General features: G+C 35.3%; 2 protein-coding genes across 4 annotated transcripts; one reads left to right on the forward strand and one right to left on the reverse strand.

The window, feature by feature from the left end:
- Positions 1-1,586: 1,586 nt before the first annotated feature.
- Positions 1,587-13,609, reverse strand: LOC132177280 (Zn-dependent exopeptidases superfamily protein). 2 transcript variants are annotated; one of them, XM_059589538.2, is made up of 21 exons: positions 13,154-13,609; positions 12,660-12,745; positions 12,367-12,468; positions 11,685-11,791; positions 11,490-11,590; positions 10,697-10,784; positions 10,216-10,304; positions 9,503-9,642; positions 9,235-9,400; positions 8,986-9,121; positions 8,716-8,812; positions 7,970-8,099; positions 7,198-7,257; positions 6,996-7,114; positions 5,830-5,954; positions 4,910-5,134; positions 4,284-4,444; positions 3,049-3,212; positions 2,118-2,200; positions 1,943-2,028; positions 1,587-1,854 (listed from the first exon to the last, which is right to left on the reverse strand). In XM_059589538.2, exons 1-21 carry the CDS (start codon positions 13,364-13,366, stop codon positions 1,711-1,713), a joined length of 2,622 nt encoding a protein of 873 aa, XP_059445521.2. In that variant the 5' UTR covers positions 13,367-13,609; the 3' UTR covers positions 1,587-1,710. The 2 variants fall into 2 exon arrangements, with proteins under 2 accessions (XP_059445521.2, XP_059445522.2); XM_059589539.2 differs by lacking the exons at positions 11,685-11,791; positions 12,660-12,745; positions 13,154-13,609 and having other exon boundaries at positions 12,367-12,446.
- Positions 13,610-18,063: 4,454 nt separating this feature from the next.
- LOC132179842 (Exostosin family protein) lies at positions 18,064-21,950 on the forward strand. 2 transcript variants are annotated; one of them, XM_059592632.2, is made up of 5 exons: positions 18,064-18,622; positions 19,727-20,023; positions 20,125-20,220; positions 20,702-20,809; positions 21,436-21,950. In XM_059592632.2, exons 1-5 carry the CDS (start codon positions 18,140-18,142, stop codon positions 21,568-21,570), a joined length of 1,119 nt encoding a protein of 372 aa, XP_059448615.2. In that variant the 5' UTR covers positions 18,064-18,139; the 3' UTR covers positions 21,571-21,950. The 2 variants fall into 2 exon arrangements, with proteins under 2 accessions (XP_059448615.2, XP_059448614.2); XM_059592631.2 differs by lacking the exon at positions 21,436-21,950 and having other exon boundaries at positions 18,065-18,622; positions 20,702-21,429.
- Positions 21,951-22,297: the final 347 nt, after the last annotated feature.

Consider the following 22,297-nt stretch of genomic DNA (forward strand, 5'->3'; position numbering starts at 1 on the left):
TCAAAGGCAGTAGATGGGTGTAGGCATCATCGCTCGCGACCACACAAGTGCAGTTTTGGCAGCCGTCAGTGCTTCAAGACCCCACGTTACTGACCCAGGCACAACTTAAGCTATAGTAGCCTGGAAACTGGTGGAAGTTGGAACTTCAATGAGTCTCTCTAAGGTTGTCCTAGAAGGCGACTCTCTTGATCGAGGTAGTCACTACTTTGAAAAGTGATGGTCACTGCTGGAGTTGATTTGGGACTATGGTCAGTGATGCAAAAATACTCCTTAATAGCCTCCAAGAATGGCATGTATGCCATGTTAAGCGTTCGGCTAACAATGCAACTCACATGCTTGCTAAGTATGGGCTTTCAGTCCATGAAGACCAATTATGGAATGTAGACCTCCCAGTTTGCATTCGAGATATTGTAATCTCTAATCAGGGAGCTTTTGCAATGAAACACCAATCAAAAAAAGAATTGGATATAATACATATTCATACCATATATGGTTGTCTTGTTATTTTAATACACAGTAAATAAGCGTTCATGTTTGATTGTGTCTAATTCTTAAAAATAGATTTTGTTAAAAGTATGTGTTTGCTCTAGTATTAATGCTTATTGGCTGTTAAACTAAACTAAAGAGAAGTGTATAAAATAGAACTGTATACTTTTGTGGCTATTTAATTGTGGTATCATAATATATTTTGGATATATTCTAACATTGCTAATAGCTTTAGAATCAAATGACACCCTCCACTCCTATAAGTATGAAATGGTAGGTGAAATCGGGAGCTCGAGTTCCCTTAGAAACGTTGAATAAATTAATTAAAAAAAAAAAAAAAATCGATGGTAAGCATCTTTCTTCTCACTCTTCTATTCTGTGCAGATTAGTCATCTCAAATAAGTTGAAGAGCATACTCTACATAATCATTTTAGAAAAGGAAAGTAAAAACATAAGTATCTAACTTGGGAGAGAATGAAAGTATATTTGACTCCGTTCGTTAATATATTTTTTGAAAGTGTTTTTTTTTTTTTTTTCTTCAAAAAAATGAATAATACGCGTTCCAAACTGTCCACCGATGCACTGTATAGTGCTTTTCAATTACATTTCTGTATGTATAATGCAAGAACCTTACGCTAGTTGGCTAAAAGGCTGAAATGACTTCTGATCTCTGTTGTTCCAAAGCCATGACTTGGTGGTGTTTGCGTTTGGAATCAGAATGACAATCAACGTGAAGTTATCATGACTTGTTGAGAGGATGAGATGTACAAGAATGGCATAGAAACGTCGTGCAATTTCTAAATCTTAAGAACAAGTTGTAAGATTATCACCAAATATTGACAGTATTTTGCCTCATTTTACGATCCTTTAATATGATATAAAATAGGAAAGAGACTGGGTTTCGAAAATTGTATAATCCAAGGTAATTAAATGAAACAATTGAAAATCGAAAGCATTGTGATCAAGCAAATAAACGTGGCTTTGAGCCAAAAGGGACATGGCCAATATCCAGATTAAGGTTTAGGGTTTTTGAGTTTATGGTTTGGGGTTCAATCAGTCTATTGGCCTTTAAGCAAAGAGGATTAGAGAAGAATGAAGTATTGAATGAATGAATTCAAAAACTGATATTGATTTTATTAAACTATCTTATTCAAGATTGATTTTCCAACCAATACAGGGCCAGCCCTTCTTGGTATGTTTGCAAAGAAACCTGCCACTGTGAAACTAAAAGATATAGCTAGACATGAAACTAGAATAAGCAGTAACATCCACCCAGTCCGGGAAAAGGCTTTTCAACTTCTTTGCCCCATCGACTAAATTTTGGTCTAATACAGCAACTTCCACTCTTAAATCCTCAGAACTGCTGGCCTGTAAAAACCAAGAAGTTGAGCATGATTAGTAATGGCCACAAGAAGAGATAGGGACAAGATGAAACTAAACCGTGACCAAACTTTACCTCTAACCAGAAGGTCCAATTCTCATGGCTGGCTCCACTAAGTCTACATATATATGAAGGCGGACTACCATCGATTGTTTCAGGAGCTGTACCGGTTTCACAAAGGGTAAAATTTCTACAACAAAGTGAAGTCTTTAGGCCAAAACCAAAGTGGAATGTGAAGGAATTTTCATACCTGGAAGAATACTATCCGCAAATGACCAACTGGATAAAGGACCAGTAATGTTAAGGACTGTAACCCAAACCTCCTCAAGGGTACTGAAAGGAAGACAACACATTAAGATGTTTAAACCTTACAACTGAAACGTTTTAACACATTATGAAAATCTGTGTTTTCAACTATATCTAAACAAACTAATGGACCGTTTACGTGCATCTATGTAATGGCAAGACACGTATTAACACCCCGTGGATAACGAGGAAGCAAGAGTGGGAGGTTTACTTCAAAGCTCAACTTTGTTCACTTGTTTCAATCATGTAAAGAAATAGCTTTCAACTATTGCAATGAACATTTCACATGCCTAGTATGTGATTTATACGGATTTCACACTACAGCAACAAGAATCAGCAGTTTAAAAAACAAATGCATACTGAACTTCTTTTGCCTGACAGAAGAAACCTTGTCACAAGCTTTAATTCTTCCCCTAGTTTTGGGTGCATATAAATCGTGCACCAACATGTGATAGAAAAAGAGTCAACTTCTAAAGTCATCAGAGATCACACCATAAATTCTGCACCACTGAATATACAAATGCAGGTGGACAAGCATCTTAAAGTAAAGGTATCAAGTTATACCAGAATGAAACAAGATTACAGGGATACAAACAGCCACATGTTGTGCAAAACAGATAAGTAACTTATCGTCTTCCAGAAAACAAGTCCACCATATTTGAAACATACAACTCTGTTTGAAGAAAAGCAACATTATTTAATTGTAAAAATATGAAAAGCGTGAATATTTATGGCTTGGAATATTAAACTATGGCCATGTCAGCCAATAAAGGTACTCACAGCTTTGGAGTTTTAAATCCAAAGCACATGAAAATGCTTGTGGATCTATATGCAGATCAATTTCATGGACAGCACATGCATTTCAATCCACTCACCCTAATGAAAGTTCCAAGTAAACTCTTCGAGATCCTTCTCTAGAAATTGTTTGTGGCTTATAAATAGACAAATGGGGTAGGTATCTATGCTGCTTCAGAACATCATCACTTTGTGTGGGGAACTTCAACATTCTTGAGAACAAAAAAGAAACTGGAAATAGTGCCTGCAAAAGAAAGAGATCTTCTTGATAGCTTTAGATTTCACCCATTACACCCATAATTTTAGAATTAACATAGAACAGTCTATTGAAAGTAACCATTACTTCATGTCATGCAACTTATCCCTTGGTGAGCATATAATCACAGTTACATATTTAAAAAAGAATGGCAAACCTCAATATTTGTGCCAGTAGTTTTTGTTTTATTGTTGTGACCAATGTGTTCAGAAGACCAGCTTAAGTATCAATTGAGGAGTAAAATCAGCTTTTGCTTAATGCCATGACCATTTGTTGCAAGAAAACATTTGGTTGACAAGTCTAGTATATGAGAGAGAGAGAGAGAGAGAGAGAGAGAGAGAGAGAGAGAATTACTAGTTTTTTTTTTTTTTTTTTTTTCAGGAAATCAGCATATTAATAAGACAATTATTATTGTTCAGATCTCACCAAAAAAATGTTGATTTTGATGCAGGTATATGCATTGCTTCTATGCTGGCATGAGGGAACATTTGACAAACTAGCCATTAAGAGTTAGAAATAGGATAGGCATTATTTATGCCTTTCCAAGGCATACAAGACCATCTAAATCATACACTTGACATAACATTGACTTGAAACTTCAAGGAAATCAGCATATTAATAAGACCATTATTATTGTTCAGATCTCACCAAAAAAAATGTTGATTTTGATGCAAGTATATGCATTGCTTCTATGCTGGCATGAGGGAACATTTGACAAACTAGCCATTAAGAGTTAGAAATAGAATAGGCATTATTTATGCCTTTCCAAGGCATACAAGACCATCTAAATCATACACTTGACATAACATTGACTTGAAACTTCAAGGAAATCAGCATATTAATAAGACCATTATTATTGTTCAGATCTCACCAAAAAAAATGTTGATTTTGATGCAGGTATATGCATTGCTTCTATGCTGGCATGAGGGAACATTTGACAAACTAGCCATTAAGAGTTAGAAATAGAATAGGCATTATTTATGCCTTTCCAAGGCATACAAGACTATCTAAATCATACACTTGACATAACATTGACTTGAAACTTCAATAGTCACATACCATCCAAGTCTCTCGATGAGACAACGTTGCAGTTTCAAAAGATAACTCCGAACTAATTTGCAATTTGTTTGCCACTTCAGGTGCATATTTGAAAAGAAAAGGTAAAGAATTGGAATCCAGTACAGAAAGATCATAAGTAGAATCCACAACCCGATTTCCATCTGTCAACCCCAGAAGTAAAACAAAATTTTCAGATGATATAACCAGTAGAAGCGATTTTTTTTCTTCTTTCTGTAAGCTAAGACCACCATTAGTAAGAAAGAGATATGCTAATACTAAAATATCATAGGCTAAAAGTGTAATTCTATTTAAGTATTGTAGTATTTGACTTGTCAGATATTGAAAACGTAATGAAATTTACAGGCCTGTTTGGTAGCATTTTCTGAAAATTTTTCCATGGTTTTGTTATTCTTAAATTATAAAAGAAGAGTTTTAGGAAGCAATTTAATGTTCTCTGAAAACAGATTATTTTCACAAACAATTTTTCAAAAACAGTTTCTGTTTGGTAGAGCGCTTTTGCACTGTTTTCTGTTTTTGTGAATATAAAAGAGTTTTCTGTTTCTAAAAATAGGAACCAAATAAATTTGTGGTTCGTCCAACATATATAAGAATGATAGCTTCTGTACCTGCAGTAAGGACTGTATGCTGAAAGACAAGCCTCTTAGGTGCGTCCTTGCTGTAGGGAAAGAATTGCGATGACAGAGCCAAGGCAAGCACACTAAGATGCAGCAAAAAATGCAAAATTGATGACTTGGCCAACCAATGACCACATATAGGTATAAGGGGGCCCACACACCAGCCAGTTGCAACTCCAATTATTGCTGCCATTACGATATCTGGAATAAAATACCCTGAAAGCAAAGACATAATCATTACTACTACTACTACTACTACTACTACTAGTAGTCTACTACTACTATCACTATTATCATGATGATTATTATTATCCTTGCAGTTACTGTTATTGTTATTATCACTACCAACTCCGCTACTATTGTCATTATTTTATATGAATACTTGGGTGGTTAAACACTGCATAATAAAGTCTCCAGATTGTTAGCTTTGAACTGCCTTATATAAGACAGCTTAAAGGTATATCATAAAAAATTTAACAACACACTTTCATAAGATAAGTATGAACAAAATTAGAGCCTACAAGTTGTGAATAAGATACATGATTCAACAACTTCTTAGGGTTTCTTCCCAATAAAAAGAAAATTAATTTTAAGGTAGAATTCATTTGTCAAACAAGTGGAAACATCCATTTGATTAACTTTAACTGCCACATCCACCAAGTGCTCACTGATTAGTGCAGCCTAGCAAAACAATAATATACAGTGAACAGGATTCCAGGGATGCATAACTCTTCGCTCAAAACATAATTACTTAATGAAACAGAATTGCATCCCCCACTAGATCAAAAGACTGAAGTGTATTCTGTTTTAAGCAAAACAGTCTTGCTACTGCTCATGTCTCAAGAGTAGTATGTTTGTTGGAAATGAAAGGTTTAATACTGAGAAAAGATAAAGAGTTCAGAAAAACTAACCATAAGGGGGTGGAACAGCACCCATCATGCCCATCTTCTCAATCAAAAATTGAGCAAGAAACCCCCCGAAGTATACAGAGTATACAAGGCATGGAATCAGAGGGATTATGTAAAACACTGTTGACCTGACAAAAACAAATTTAATCATATCACAATTTCAATATGCTACAACTTAATTCCTTCCGAAACAAAAGACATGCTGTGGTGCAACAGTTCTTTGCAAGAATTTAAATGAAGAGTGGTTCTAGAGCATATTTACATTTACCAATTTCAATCTTACCATATATGAAATTCTACCACCAGCAAACATTAACGTGAAGTACATCAATATATATGAACAATACAAAAAATTATGCAATTCAACTAATTATGATTCATGAAGTTTGCAGAGAAATATGAGTTCAGAACCATGGAAAGCTTTACACAAATGATATTCAACCACCAATGAGGTTTTGTCCCATACTTTGACGACAACAAAGAAAGTCCTTTGGAACTTTTCTCGATCATTTCACCAATTTTGGCAAAACTTGTCAAGAATTATTTAGGTACAAATTGTAGCAACTGAGAATCCGGCAAGTGTCATCATTCCTGTAACGACCCAGGGAAAAACGCTAACCACATCTGCGTTATTACCCTAAAAGGACTAATCAATTTGGAGCTTTTCTAGAATTCATTATAAAACCCTGTTTCACATAGTAATTAGGCAATGTGGAACTTAGTACTCATGACTATCTTTATAAGCCACCCACTCTATGTGGACTTCTTCTTATCTTCTTAATATGGGACCGGGGTGTTACAATTCCCACTAGAGATATATAATCTTTTTCCAAGAGGCCAACTACCTAACTTTCCACTACAACGTTCCCAAACTTACAAGCCAAACCCCAGGGAAGCCCAACAATTACAGCTATTTTCCTTTTTGGGCTGGGCTGAAGCCCATTCGAGATTTAGGCTAAACAAATTGCCAAATGGAGTGTGGAATCTAAGAAACAACCTTTGCAATAATTGCAAAAACAAGACATTTTCCCAATAAACTAGGAGTTCTTCTGCACATAAACACTTGGAAACCAGCAATAACACAAATGACTTTCAAAGTAACAACTAGAAAAAAATTGACACGACTCACAAAAGAAAGGAATCAAACTGACCACCATTGAGACGCGTACCTGAGTGATTGGCATCCATAAGATTTGACTGACAAGCAAAAGGAAGCCCACGCAACAAGCATAGAAGCGGAAATGAAAAAAGTCAAGAAGCCCCCATTCAGACCAGCTAAAAGATAAGCCTGCTTTTATGAAGATTCTTTAGACATGAGTTGCAATGTATCTACATCAGACTAATAAACTAATCACAGTAGCCAATACATACCAAAGTTAATATTGCATAAAACCCAAATGCTCCCCAAAACCTAGCTTCGTCAGATAATCCCTACAAGATTCATGCTAGATTAATGGTAAGACAACAACATTAAGCATCTGCAATAGGTCTATAAAATAGATTTAAATCAAATTTGAAATAATGGTACAGCATGGCTTGTCTGACATTTTGGCATTACATACCATGTGCACTGGGAGGACATAACCAAATAGATAAATCTTAGCAAGATCCACTACAGCAAAGTTTGTTGAAATTTACAGATTAAAAAAAAAAAAAAATCTAGGGTAAATTACACCCCATAAACTACAGCCTTTATTCAGCCACCCCCCCCCCCCCCCCCCATGTGAAATTGCTAAATTGTTCATTTATGTGAAAAAGGGTCTCAAATGTAAATAGTTAAAAAAAAAAAAAAAAAAAAAAAAATCAATCCCGTTCTCAAATACCTCATATATCAATTTTCAAAATTAAAAGATAGAATATTTTTATAGCTAAAAATATAAAATAAGCATGCTTGTCAAGGATTTAGTCATTTCACATGCTTTTCTGTCCAACTTAACGGCGTATTTGACGAATGAGACAAACTAACACCAAAACTTCAAAATAGAGTATGAGTTGCACTAAGTCAAAGATTATGGGGGTCAATGATGCACATGTGATAGTTTATGGAAGGAAAGTGTAATTTACCCAAAAATTCTATGAAAGAACATATGATAAACTTGGCTCGAATTGAGGAATATATGAAAATTTTCAAATAGAAGTGTACCTCTCTTGACGTCTTAGGAACTGAAACATCTTGAGAGAGAGGAAAGCAACTCCAAACAATTCTTGGAATCAACAGACCAACAAGTGAACCAGGGATAAACATCATGAAAGCCAAGTATGGATGAGCAAACCTGCATTTCGCTCCAGCACGTCAAGAAGAAACTTGCAAATGCACTGATAAAGTGCAGAAGCTTATATTCAAATGGAACTAGAGGCTCTCCAAAGAGTTGGGGTTTGATTTCTAGAGGTTTCTAGAAGTTTAACGTCATAACATCGGCTAGGATTTAAAAAACAACCCATATTATTAAATACATCATTTGGAATCTTGCAAGTACTTTATCACTTTATGCTTAACTGAATCCTACTAGATCTCTAAAGGCAGGATCAAGCCTGACATAATACACATACTAATTCCTAGGTCACTTGATTTAGCCATGACTTCCTTACAGCCATAACATGTCACAAGTTAAACCATAGAAACTGAAAGGAATCATCATGTATAGGGAAGAGCTCCTTCATTGATAGCAACAGGTTTTATTGGCGGCTGAAATGAGATGCCTTGAGATCGAATATAATTAAATACAACTAAGTACAGTTTTATCAATTATTATAGGGTATCCCAAACTTATTAACCTACACCTATTAAGAGGGGGGAAAAAAACTTGATGACAATAAAAAAGCTAGTCAGTCTAATATTAATAACAATATTAACAAGAGAAAAGTTTATCAAAAAATATATCAACCCACCAGCTCATTGCATAACGAGAGAACAGCAACCTTAGGATGGAAAATAAAACCGGAACAATAATTGCAAGTATAATCCCAGTAGCATGGAACAGCGTTCCTGAAAAATTAACAATTTGACAAAGTTACCCAAAATCTCCAAGTGATGTCAATGTTAAATATTAAATATAGAGTAGAGAACCAAAACTCTTAACAGGAAAATATTACAATAAAATTAAGAACATAAAAGGACAGCCACATATTTTTAAATAGAAATCAGCAAAGACCATTTACCTCGCGTAAAATCACAGAAGATTGCAAACCAAGATCGCGATCCAGAATACAGCAAACACAAAAAGAAGGGCATAATAAGGAAGATGGCAATAGGAATACTATGAAGTACCAAGGCTATTCTTCTTGAATAGAATATCTGAAAGATTCATGACGAACAAAAAAAAAAAAAAAGAAAGGAGCAATATTATTCATCACTTACAATAATTAATGCATCATAATCAGATCATAAATCACATATTAAAAGCATACCATGAACCATGTTAAGTAATCAAAGAAAACAGCTCGTTCATCCATGTATCCATTGGCAGTAGCAGAAAAAGATTCTCTATCATGGGCATTTTGTAGCTTAGAAGAATTGGTGAAGGCTTTAATCATGCTGAACAAATTTTCTCCACGTGCTTGGATGCTTCCAGGTCTGAAGACATTTGGATGTATAAGAGGAAGTGTTTAAGGACAAAAATAACATAAAGATTCCAATTAAGTAAATATGTACCAAAATAGCAGATGTAATGCATACAATAGTCTCTCCATTGTGTCATAGGAGGTATGATAAAAATAACCACCAAGGAGAAAGATAATATCCAGCCCAGGAATGTTGCCATAATCTTGGGAAAATATTCGGTAATCTGTATCTCCAGGAATAACAGGAAAAACATCCTGCATAAAACAAATAGATCCTCCATTCAATCAGTTGTGTTGAAACAGAAAATTACTGCAGACAACGCACATTAAAATGTAGAGGGGATAAAAGCACATGCACACACACACACGCTCAGGGAGAAGGAAATAAAATAATAAAATTATGGTTGAAGAAAGAGTGTAAATATAATCAATCAGTTGTGTTGAAATAGAAAATTACTGCAGACAAAGCACATTAAAATGTAGAGGGGATAAAAGCACATGCACACACACACACACACTCAGGGAGAAGGAAATAAAATAATAAAATTATGGTTGAAGAAAGAGTGTAAAACTATAAAAATCCATTGCTCCAACCGCAGTGCAAAACTATAAAAATGGTAACATGACTTTTTGACTCATTTAACAAAATCATGTAATTAATCGTTGAAGGAAGCAAGAAAAAGGTGTACTGTTTTGACATCATCATGAAAGTTGATATTCAGCGCTCCTCATGAATCATTAAACATGAGATCAATCACCACCTAGATTTGAACTTAAGACTATAAGAAAGTTATTCCCCAAAAAAAAAAAAAAAAAAAAAAAAAAAACCTGGGCAGCACTATGTGCCATCGGGTATACTGCTGATTGAGCGTAGACATCAGAAGGCCAAGAACCAGGTCCAGATTGGCAAACTAAGTCTGTTTATTGAAGAACACATAATCAGCAGTGTGTTATGACACCAAAAACGAAATATAGAACAGGAAGAAATGTTGAAATTAAAGTGCTTATCCTCTGTCAACAAGAAAACAATTCTCAATTTATTAATTGTTCCTCGATTTCAGTAAATATATAATCAGGCATGGAAATCGAGCACATGTTAATATTTATTGTTAATACAGTTCTTTGATTGATCTTCTTTGTCTAACATTGTAATCTAATTATCCTAGGTGTTGGTTTCTATGTTTTCTAGGTTATCGGTTGCTCTCTAAGTTATCCGCCAGAAGGAAAAGTTATGGCAAGCAGTTAGTTGCAGACTAACACTCCTGCGCACAGTTTCAGAAAATAATATCAGCATTGGATCATATCCTACCAGGACCTCCAGTACCAGATGCTTCCACATTTATAAAAGCTCCAACTGTATCACGCCATTTATGTGTCTTCATGAAACCATGTGAACCCTGAAACAGCAGATGTGAACAAACAACACTTCAGAAGCTTAAATGTATGTGAGAGAGCCAATCGCAAGAAAAATAAAAATTAAAGAAGGAATTTTCAGATGCAAATTAAATATATGATCAGCTGGCAGAAATTGTGATGGTTGGCTTTTCAGGCAGAAGTGTGTTTAGGAGGTCCCGTGACACCTATTTCTGTTTGCTAATCAGTGACGCCCCCCCCCCCCCCCCCCCCCGCCCCCCCAAATTACAAGGAAAAAAAATTTTAAGGCAAATAAAAAAAAATTAAGGTTTTTTTTGCCAATTGGTCATTTCTCAAAAAAATTTTGGCCCTTGGTCACTCCCCAAATTGAAAGCTGGCTCCGTCCCTGTTGTTAATTAAACGTTAATCAGGGGATAGCATGAGGCAGTTCCAGCTTCAGTTGATTTTAAAAAATTGTAATATATGTCCTCCTTAACAGAAGTAGAAACAAAAAGGAATTTTAACAGGTGTAGCACATTAAAATTCAAACAAATCCAACTTATACATCTACAGAATTGATTACTTGCATCTCTATAGCCAGGATCCTTTTCAACCATGATGCGGACTTAAAACAACAGAACACCAGAAAAACTCTGTACTTGATAGAACTTTCAAAAAAGGGCAGGTAGAAATAATAGCTGAATAAAAATAATTTTACTTCCAGACAAAGCAGTACCATGATGTCTTACCAGCATAAATAGCTCTTCTGCACCATTAAAAAGAAAAACAATAGGCCGTGGAGGGACCCAGCCAGAGTCTACAGTGACTCTTGCTACTTCCAGCATTGATGCTACAAAAGAAAGAGTAAAGACCAGATATGAACCAATCAAACAAGAATGGCTGGTGTAACATTTATAATGGGCATAGATTTTCATTGTACCCACCAACACATGAACCACAGTCACCAGCACCTGGGGAACCAAGCGGACTATCAAAATGGCCGTTCAGTAAAAGTGACGGGTCAGTGTCTTGTGAATCTACCGATGATATCCTGCCGTTTGTTTAAAGTTAATCCACAGTGACATTTGTACCAAGAAACAAAACAAAAAACAAAAAAAGAGTGGAAAGATCCTTTTTTTTTTTTTTTATATAAGGAAATAAGTTATCGCTTCATTTACTCATAATATACACAGACTTCCGAATTTCCTCTCATATGCAGTACAATTTACAAGCTTCAAACTTAACAAATTGTACTTGTGTCTTTGTCCAGACACTTCCTCATTTTCTCCCAGTAATGAGTAAACCACCTTTTAAGATTGCTTCTTGGGAAGGTTATTCCCCCCTGCCTTTCTTTTTCTTGTCCTTTCCAATATTCCCTTATAGGGGTCTAATGGTTCATTTTCTCCCCCACAATATCTGAACTTTTACCTAATAGCACCAAACAATGAAGCTTCGCATGGCTTTCTTGGTATTTAAAATGTTATCTCTATCTAAACATCTTTTAAAACAAGAGGAAGTGGGGCCAAGTAGTTTCATTGTTGATTGATATGCTATTTTCAAAATCAGCACTAACAAATGCAAATTCAAACAATCAATACAATTTCAATCAGAACAATGTGAACTTACCTCATTACAATGTTTATGTGGTTTCTATACGCCAGCGTGATGCTGTAGCCTAAGAACATCATGCTAAAGGAGCCATTAACAACAGTCTCCTCGATATCTACGCTGCAAATAAACCAATTGGGGCACCACTGCAAACTATTAAAACTCAAATAAACAACCAAATCCTCCAGCTTAAGTACAACAAGACCAGACCAAATCTAACTTGAACATGCAGCGTTAAAAACAAAACGAAACAAAACACAGAGAAATTGAAAGGCATAACTTCATAACATTTTAGAAATCAGTAGACCAACCTAATATCGGACCCAGCCCGATCCTTCATCATTTCCAGCTGGCCTTTGATATAATAAGCAGCTTCTCTCAAGCCAGGACGCCCTTCCTGTCAACCAAATACTAATAAACAACCAAACAATTTTTTTTTTTTTTTAAAAAAAAAGCTTCTATCTTATGGTTCACAGTTACTCTTCTTTGGTTGCTAAAGAAAACTACGAAAAATTAAAAGACGATGAAATTCGCAATCGGAAACCTGAATTTTGAAACAAATTAAATAGCATTAACATTCAAATTTTAATTTACCATGCAACAAATTTAAACTTCTTATAAAAAAATCAAGAAAAAACAAGAGCTCTGAGAAAAATGAAATTCGCAATCTCAAACCCGAACTTTGAGACAAATTAAAGAGTCAAAGCATCAACTTTTTTGGCAAACAAGAAGAGCTTTGGGAAAACCAAAAGAAAACGATTTCATTTCAAAATCAAAACCAAAGGAGCCAGAGAATCGGTCTCACTTGGCGGCCATCGATCACTTTGGACAAAACGCGGACGTGCTCGACCGCCCTCGCCTCCGAGAACCGGCCGAGAGGCGCGTCGCTCCCAAGCGGCTTGACGAACTTCATGTGGAGGACGGAGTAGGCCAGCATGGCCATAAGGCCGTACATGAGCGCCAAAGCAAGCAAGAATTTGAACCCGCGCAAGTCCTCTCTACTCAACCTCAACACCATTTTCTCGTTGTCGCTGGATCGGTGCCTCCAGGCTCCAGGTCTGAACACAAACAGGCGAGATTTACACAGCCACAATAAGAGAGAGGGAGTGTCTCGCGTGGATTTGGAATATGCTGGACCTTGTCAGTGGAGTCGGTAGGAAAATAGTTAATAGAAGAGAATCATAGATAGATAGAAAGCTACAAATGCTTCCACACTCCCGCGACGTTGCGTTTGTAGTCTGGGAAACCAATTTATATATGTATAAAATAGTTCGGTGTTGTACAAGCTTGGCCTGCCTAAGACCAACACTAAGACTGCTAGCGCCGGCCTTTACGCATATCCAGTATCTGGAATAATTGAATTCATAAATTTTAAAATATTTTATTTTTATATAAATTATTCAAGTTTTAAATATCTTATAGTTACAATGTCTCTTTCATCCAAATTTATAGGTGGTTTGAGACTGTGTTTAAGAGTTTAAAAGGAGAGAAATGTTTGAGTTACAACTGTTTTCACAAATATTTTGACCAAAAGCTTAAAAATAAATTTTTTTGTAAAAAAAAAAATATATATATATATATATATATATATATATATATATACTTAAAAACTCTATTTTTCAAATACAATCTCAAACATGCTTTTCCGGTAAAATTAGCTACTTTAAGAAAAGAAATAAAAAAATGGTGAGTTTTACGGTTACCTGTTTTAACAAAAAAAAATTCAATATATTCTATGATCTATCAATCTCTCACATTTTAATAAAATAATTAAATAAAATAGTGCAAGTAAATCGCTAAAGGTCATAAATTTCTTACCAACTCCATTGTAGGTTTTTCTACAACAAAAAAGGTTTCTAAAAAATAGTCATGTGTTCCGTACCTACTTATAAAACAGGTCGATTTTTAAAGGTTGGGTTGTACTGTTGTAGGAAACATAGCTAAAATAAAAGGCAAATTTAAATGTTTATTGTTGGAAATAAAATATGCCCATTTATTTATATTTATTTATCATTTTATTATTGCTCACTCAAAAAGTGACATGTGTTCACCTTAGCTTATTAAAGGAGAAAGGGCTCCCTGTCTCCTTAACTTAGACATTTCTCTCCCTCTCACGTCTCCACCTCCTCTCCTAGAGACACTTCTCCCCTTGTCTCTATCTCTCTCCCTTTCACACATCTTACTACACACATAAATTATTGGTATTTGGGGCGTATTATAGCTTTATATTTTTACTCATATATGTGAGTCTGTGACGCTGATTTGAGCGTCGGACGGTCTTTGGCTCCCCAACCGAAAACCCTTAACCGTGCTCTTATTTTGCAGATACGCCACAGATGTACATGAATCTTCTTCTCAGCCCAACAATGAAGAAAAACTGTCGATTAGCCGTACTATGGACCAAAAATCGCATCAACACTTATGAAGGTGGATAACTAAAATTAAAAAAAAAAAAAAAAAGATTTTTTAATTAAAATTAACAAAATAATTTGTTGAGCCAAATTTAAATACTTTAAACCCTTTTCTTAAAAAAAAATAATAATAAGGATTAGTTATCTTTTCTTTTTTATTTTTACAAATTTGAGTGTTATATATATATAATAATAATTATATTAGTTACTTGTAGACTTTTAGTTGTCATTTCATCGTTTTTTTTTTTTTTTTTTTTTTGGAACATGAATGAAGATGATCGAGATACGAGTCTGTAATGACGTGCCGTTTCGAAATTGTTGAGTTTCATGTCACTTTCTTCTTACATATCAAATAGAGGGATGGTGGGTTTTTATTTTTATTTTTATCTTTTTTAGAAAAATGTTAGATTTATAAATAAATTTTTTAAAACAATTAAATTATAAATTGATGTGATCCAATATGATTGAGTTCCTCAGAATTTCAATTTATCTCATTTTTAATTTTGTTATAAAATTTGTTTGTAATCTGAACAATTCCTTTTTTTAATAGGCCAGTCAAATGTCTTCTTTATTTAAATATAAAAGAAAATAAAAACTATACAAAAAAGAATTAGACACTATTTTATTTTATTTTTAACATGGACACTCTATTATGGAGGCCTGTCAAATGTCTTCTTAAAAAATTAAAAAAAAATTAAAAAATTAAAAAAAAAAAAAAAAAAAATCTAGACATAAAATAATTGGACACTATTTTATTTTATATTTAACATAGACACTGTATTATGGAGGCCTGTCAAGTCTCACCAAATCGAATGTCTTTGGTATACAATTGATAACAATACCAAAAAAAGAAAAGAAAAAAAAAACATATAATTTTTATTATTTTAAGAAAACCCCTTTTTAGAAAAAAAAAAATGAAAATAATTACAATGCAATTCTTAGGGTTATTACTGAGGATTGAGATCCTTGCAATTTTAACCCGCCTACAATTTCTAATATTTACTTATTATTATTAATTTTTTGTGAGTACAATTTTTAATATTTAAAATTTTCATTTAATTGAACAGTCTACATTGAGCGATGTAGTCTTTTAAAAAAAAAAAAAAAAAGTAATTAAATGGCATGGCTAGACTACCCTATAAGAGTGGACTACTGCTATTTTACTCACAAATTAATGGGTGAGATGGGTTGACTACCCTAAAGAAGCAAGCAAGGATGAGAGGGTGGTCAAACCACTCATAAGTACCGTTGGGGTCATCCAACCACCCTCAAGTGGGTGCACGACCACCCTAACCATTCTTATCGGGCTAATTGACCACTTCTTTGGATGCATGGATATGGCACTCTCCCCCATACTTCCCTTTAAACCTTGGGGGAGAGCTCTTCGATGGTGATTACACCGTGTCCTTGTGATGGTCAACCACATCCTCAAATGGTGAGGGGGTGGTCGAACCAGTGGCGGACGTAGGATTTCTCCTACATGGGGGCATTTTTTTAATGAATAAAATAATAAAAATAATTAAATATAAAAAATAATTTTTTGGTCTTCTCTTTGTGCATTGCTGTATTTTTTTAATGAATACAAAAATAAAGTTAAACAAAAATATAACAAACCGAATAAGTGAATAATTCAACAAAATTTTTAATTATGTTTTAAAACATATAAATAGAACTTACAATTTGTTTTGTCAATACTAGCATTCATTTAATTGTCCTATTTGTAGATATGCTCTTCGAGTTTGGTCTCTATCACTAAGATGATAATCAAACTTACTTTTTTTTTTTTTTTAAGCAAGAATTTCCGGACAGATTTGCTAAATCTACTTCAACACGAATTCATTTAGAATTTAATTTGAGGTCAATAGAATCGTTGTTTTTCTCCATAATCTCAGACAACTACAATTATATATTTATACAATTAAAATATGAAACAAAAACTATATAAATTCATAAATAATTAAATATATAAATAATTGGCAAAAATAGACTTAACAGTAATATAATTATATAAATATTAAAACAATTCATTTAAAAGAACAATTATTTTTACAAGGCCGGCAAGCACGCCTGTTTTATTTTTACAAAGTCTTTTATTTTGTTTTTAATTTACACAGCCGCTGTTCCCCACTTTGGGCTTGGCTTCTTATTTATTTATTTTTTTTAACTTACACGACTGCTGTTCCATATTGGCCATTAGTACATTCTTTAATTTATTTTATTTTATTTTTATTGTTTTGTTATTTGTTGTAGGCTTGCAGCACGCTGGTCTCCCATTTAGGCATATTTTCAAAGTTTTTTTCTAGTTTTTATTTTATTTTATTTTATTTTTTTATCTATTTGTCTTGCTTGTGCAGCCTGTCCCCACTCCCTGGTCAATATTCCCCCCAAAAAAAAGAAAACGCACCGTTTAGAGTACTATTAATTGTCACCTTCATTCCATTCATATGAAGCACTGAGTTTCTAAATTTTTTCAAATTTCATTTTACTAACGGGCATAATATATGGTTGAAGCATGAGAGAGAGGGCATAATCATGGCTGAAGGGCATACTTATGCCTGGGAGAAGGCATAATCACGGCTGAGGGTCGACCCACCCTATGTTGGTGGTCTAATCACCCGTTCAAATAATGTTCGCTCACTTTCTTGAAGGCCGTTGTTGACCCACCCCAATGACAAATTTGGGATGACCAATTACAAACACATTATTAAGTAGTTGACCACCTTAAGGGGTAGCATTGTGTATATATTATTTACGTTGTCATGTTATTTAAAATTTTAAAATAACGCAACATTATGTATTTCATTAAATACTAAAAAATTTAATTTGGATCAAAGAAAATTGTCTTCCCGTCTGAGTTCATTATAGCATTGAATTAAAAAGCTTTCCATACCTTGACAAACATCACTTTTACACAAACCACTGAATTCCTAACTACCATAATCACCCATTTACTATGAATGACTTAACCTCTTTTTCTATTTTTAATACCAACATTGCAAATATAAATTCGATACAACTTGAAAAAGGTGATTTTTTAGTCAAAACGAGGATGACCTCCAAAAAAACCAATTAAAAAAAAAAAAAAAAAAAGAGAGAAAAGAATAATTTTCTATTGTTAATTTTTTCCCCAAAGTTCCATTAATTATTCTCTTATTTGTTCTATTTAATTGCATCTAAATATGAATGGCACAAAAATAGTTGCATGGTGTCATACTTCCATGTCCTTAAAAAAGAAGAAAAAAAAAAAAAAAAAAGGGTGTGTGTGTGTTTTTTCTCTGACACAACAAAACGGACAGTTAGCTCATAACTCTTTAAAAAATAGAAAGAGACTGCCTGTAAATCCATCCATAGCACCACCACCAACAGAAACACCTGCGAGAATGTACGGAAAAGCCGCAATCTCTCTGATTTTCGTTGTCCTCCTCCTTATCTCATACTCTATCTTAATGGGGACCGTCGATTTCAGATCATACTTCTTCCCTCTGATACAATCACCCGCGGGTGCGCGCTCCCTCTGTGCAACCACCAACCCGCCTCTCCGGGTCTACATGTACGATCTCCCGCGCCGGTACAACGTGGGCATGCTGAACCGCCGGAACCCGGACCAAAACCCAGTGACGGGCGGTACCTGGCCTCCGTGGCCCAGGAACTCGGGCCTGAGGAGGCAGCACAGCGTGGAGTACTGGATGATGGGATCGCTTCTATACGAAGCTGACGGTGGCGCCGAGGAGAGAGAGGCCGTTAGGGTTTCTGATCCGGAAATGGCCGACGCGTTCTTCGTGCCGTTTTTCTCTTCGCTTAGCTTCAACACCTACGGGCACACCATGACGGATCCGGAGACCCAGATTGATCGCCAATTGCAGGTACTTGACCCGGTTTCTTCCTTCTTTTTTTTTTGTTGGGGGGGTGGGGGTTGGGGGGGGGGGGGGGGGGGGGGGTGTTGTGTTTGTTTATGGGTGTAGTGAATTGATATTAGGGGAATTGGGAAAATTGGTATTGAATTGGGTGCTTTTGCTTGGTTTTCGAGTGGCCTCTTAGCTTTTGTTGGCTTTTGCATTGGATTAAGCTTCACTGTTTAAACATAAACACTCTGCCGAGCTTGTAAAACTTTAAACATCTTTGTCCTCGATTTGCTAAGGAACTGATCTGAAAAGTGGGAGAATGCTTAATCTTTTGGATACGAAGAGAATTGCTTACTTTCTGAGGCCCACTATTGTTGGATGAAATAGAAAGTAGCAAGAATCAAAATATGTGGACAGACTGAGAATTTTATTCAAGTTTGGATTTTTTTTGTATGGAGTCATTTAACAGAAGTGACATATTGAAGGGGTTGCTTGTGATTGGAAACCCACGGGTTGTAGCATAGGATAGTTTGGACTTGGTGGCTAATCGAACATCACATTCCATTTACTTTATACGGTAAGCGATGCATTTGATTTTCGACATGCAAAGGTTTCTGCAATTATCTACCCACTAGGCTTTGCTTTATAAGACAAGTTCGTTCTGTTTGTTCACCATTCATTATTTTGGGAGTTCAATATGTGGCCTTTGATGGACATAGTTGCAAAAACGGTCGATAGCAAATGATTTCAATTATTTCGTTGGTCACGTTTTAAAAACATCTATAGCTTTTCTTTGACTATATATGAGAAAAACCCATGCCCAGATCAGTTTACTAGGTTTTTCAGCAAATGGTTAATAATTCACCAGTTAGAGGGCAGTTATGACCAATGACTTAGCGGTTTGTATTGGTTAAAATTCATTTTGTTTTACCTATTAATTATTTTATGTAAGACTGCTCATTTTCTTTGCACATCGCTTGATCAGTTTTCTGGAGTTCTGCCTCTGATGTCAACTCTTTTTTCACATCAATGTTACACGGGACAAAAATATGTTTCAAATACCACACCTTTGTTGAACCTATGTACTTTTGTTTACAGTTCAGTATGGGTTGCTTCTGATTTCAGATTGATTTACTGAAATTCTTGCGGCAATCCAAGTACTGGCAACGGTCTGGAGGCAGAGACCATGTGATTCCTATGACACACCCCAATGCATTCAGATTTCTACGAGAACAGGTGAATGCATCTATTCAGATTGTTGTAGATTTCGGCCGCCACCCTAGAATCATGTCAAATCTGAGCAAAGATGTGGTTTCCCCGTACGTGCATGTTGTGGATTCATTTGCAGATGATGACACTCCAGACCCATATGGATCTCGCACCATACTTCTTTTCTTTCGGGGGAGGACATTCAGGAAAGATGTGCGTTAAGTTGAATTTTGTTTGAATTATAAACAACATCCAGTTCTTAAGCTTCACATATGAAACTACAGTTGATTTTCCTGGGTCTTGTTTTGTTGCAGGAAGGCATTGTTCGTGTTAAATTGGCAAAGATATTAGCTGGTTATGATGATGTTCACTATGAGCGGAGTGTTGCCACAGGTGAAAATATAAAAGTGGTAAGTAGTTGATTAATAGATAACCTTCAAGTGACATTTTTATTTGCATATCTTGGTCTTAGAATGACGAATGTAGATGATTCATACTATTTCTAACCATAAGAAAGAAGATGCAATGATTTTGTCAAAAGTTTCTTGCTTCTTAATCATCCATTGATGCTGTCTTATTGATACATAGCTTGCTTCTTGTAAATTCTAATTGAATATCTAGATGAATGTTGCTAAATGGAAAATTCAACACCATGCAATGCTTGCCGCATATATCTCTAACCATAACAATTGAAAGATATATGTCACTATGTTGAAGGACCAAATTTAAGTGGCTGTGAAATCATAAATTTTTTCTTGACCGAAACAGAATGGAATCCCCAAAAACAAAAGTTCTGACCTTGCATTCATACGAGTATCCTAGTCAACGCTCTAAATGTGTTTGCTTGCATACTTTCATCTTTCTCATTTCTTTCATCTTCTGTTATACCAGTCTTCACAAGGAATGCGTTCATCAAAGTTCTGCTTGCATCCTGCGGGGGACACGCCTTCATCTTGTCGCCTGTTTGATGCCATCGTGAGCCACTGTGTCCCTGTCATTGTAAGTGATCAAATTGAGCTCCCATTCGAGGATGAAATTGACTACACCCAATTCTCCATATTCTTCTCTTTCAAAGAGGCACTGGAACCTGGTTACATGGTTAATCAGCTCCGGAAATTTCCAAAAGAGAGATGGATTGATATGTGGAAGCGACTTAAGAATATCTCCCATCATTACGAATTTCAGTACCCCCCAAAAAAGGAAGATGCTGTCAATATGCTATGGAGGCAGGTTAAACATAAGCTTCCTGAGGTCAAACTTGCTGTACATAGAAGCCGGAGGTTGAAAGTCCCAGACTGGTGGCGAAGGAGAAGATGATCTCGGAGCCTGCTTTTGACTTTGTATATTCATTATAATTTCTTCACATAGGGGAAGCCCTTAAAGGAACAAAGCTAGATACGGGATGACGCCCTTCTCACTCTTCTGAGTCATTGAATGGGATTCTTTGTTCTTTGAGGAGGAAAAAGAATCTTTTTTTCTTTTTTTTTTGTTCGAAAAAATATAACATTGGATTCATGCCAATTATGCAGCATACCATGGCATACTTATTTTTCATCCTCTACACAGGATATGCTCCATAAATGGAAATCTTAATTTTCTTAATAAGTGCGTTGGCTTTCTGTTAGGCATTTGGATTCCAAATTGACAATGGAATACCCATTGAAAGCTGGTTTGATGATCGTTTGGATAAAGAACTACTCGCATTCTGTTGTTGGAGAGCTTGGTGGGAGCTGAAGATGTTCTTGGAGAGCTTGGTTTGAGCTGAAGATGTTCGGCGGTTGATTGCAAAGAAATTCAACCTTGGGGAGAAAATAGCGGCAGCTGTTTGTCCTCCTCTAAACACAATTTGAGATCCTTTAGAAAGATGAGCCTTCAATGTGAATTCCAGTTCTACAGTTTGAATTGGTCGTGATTCAACGAGATAGAGAGGAGTGCGGATCGGGGCTGTAATCAACAGTTGGAAACGTTTTATACAAGGAAGATGGCACCCAGAAGTGCTTCATGGATAAATTAGCTTGGGAATAAGCGATCTCAAACTTTTAAACTATATATATGTATTTTGTTGGAAGGGGACGAAGATGGCTGTAATTGAAAAGTTTTGGTCTTTGAAGATGGGAGGAGTTAAATGAGATTTTAATAAAGTGACAACAGTCAGTTATATTATTTGGCATTTACTAAAATTCTTGCTCTGATTTAACTTGCCCTCATTACAAACAATTGCAAGCCTTACTCGAGTTTGGTCCATTTGGGCCACTTTGTATTAGACTAGCTGGTTTTTTTGTTTTTTTTTTTTTTTTTTCGTTTAAAGCTGAAAACAAACAATTTATAGTTATAGAGTATAGTACTTATTTATAGAAGGAAAACAAATAAAATTAAAAAAGAAAGCCAGCCTAACAAATTCCTCATGCCGATTGAGAGAGAAACTCAAGCAATGGCGGCGGCGGCAGCGTCAGGCGTAGGAGGGTGGATGAAATGAATGTGTGAAAA

Source organism: Corylus avellana, chromosome 4 (assembly GCF_965113065.1).
Source record: "Corylus avellana chromosome 4, dhCorAvel1.hap1.2, whole genome shotgun sequence".
Taxonomy (NCBI): Eukaryota; Viridiplantae; Streptophyta; class Magnoliopsida; order Fagales; family Betulaceae; genus Corylus; species Corylus avellana.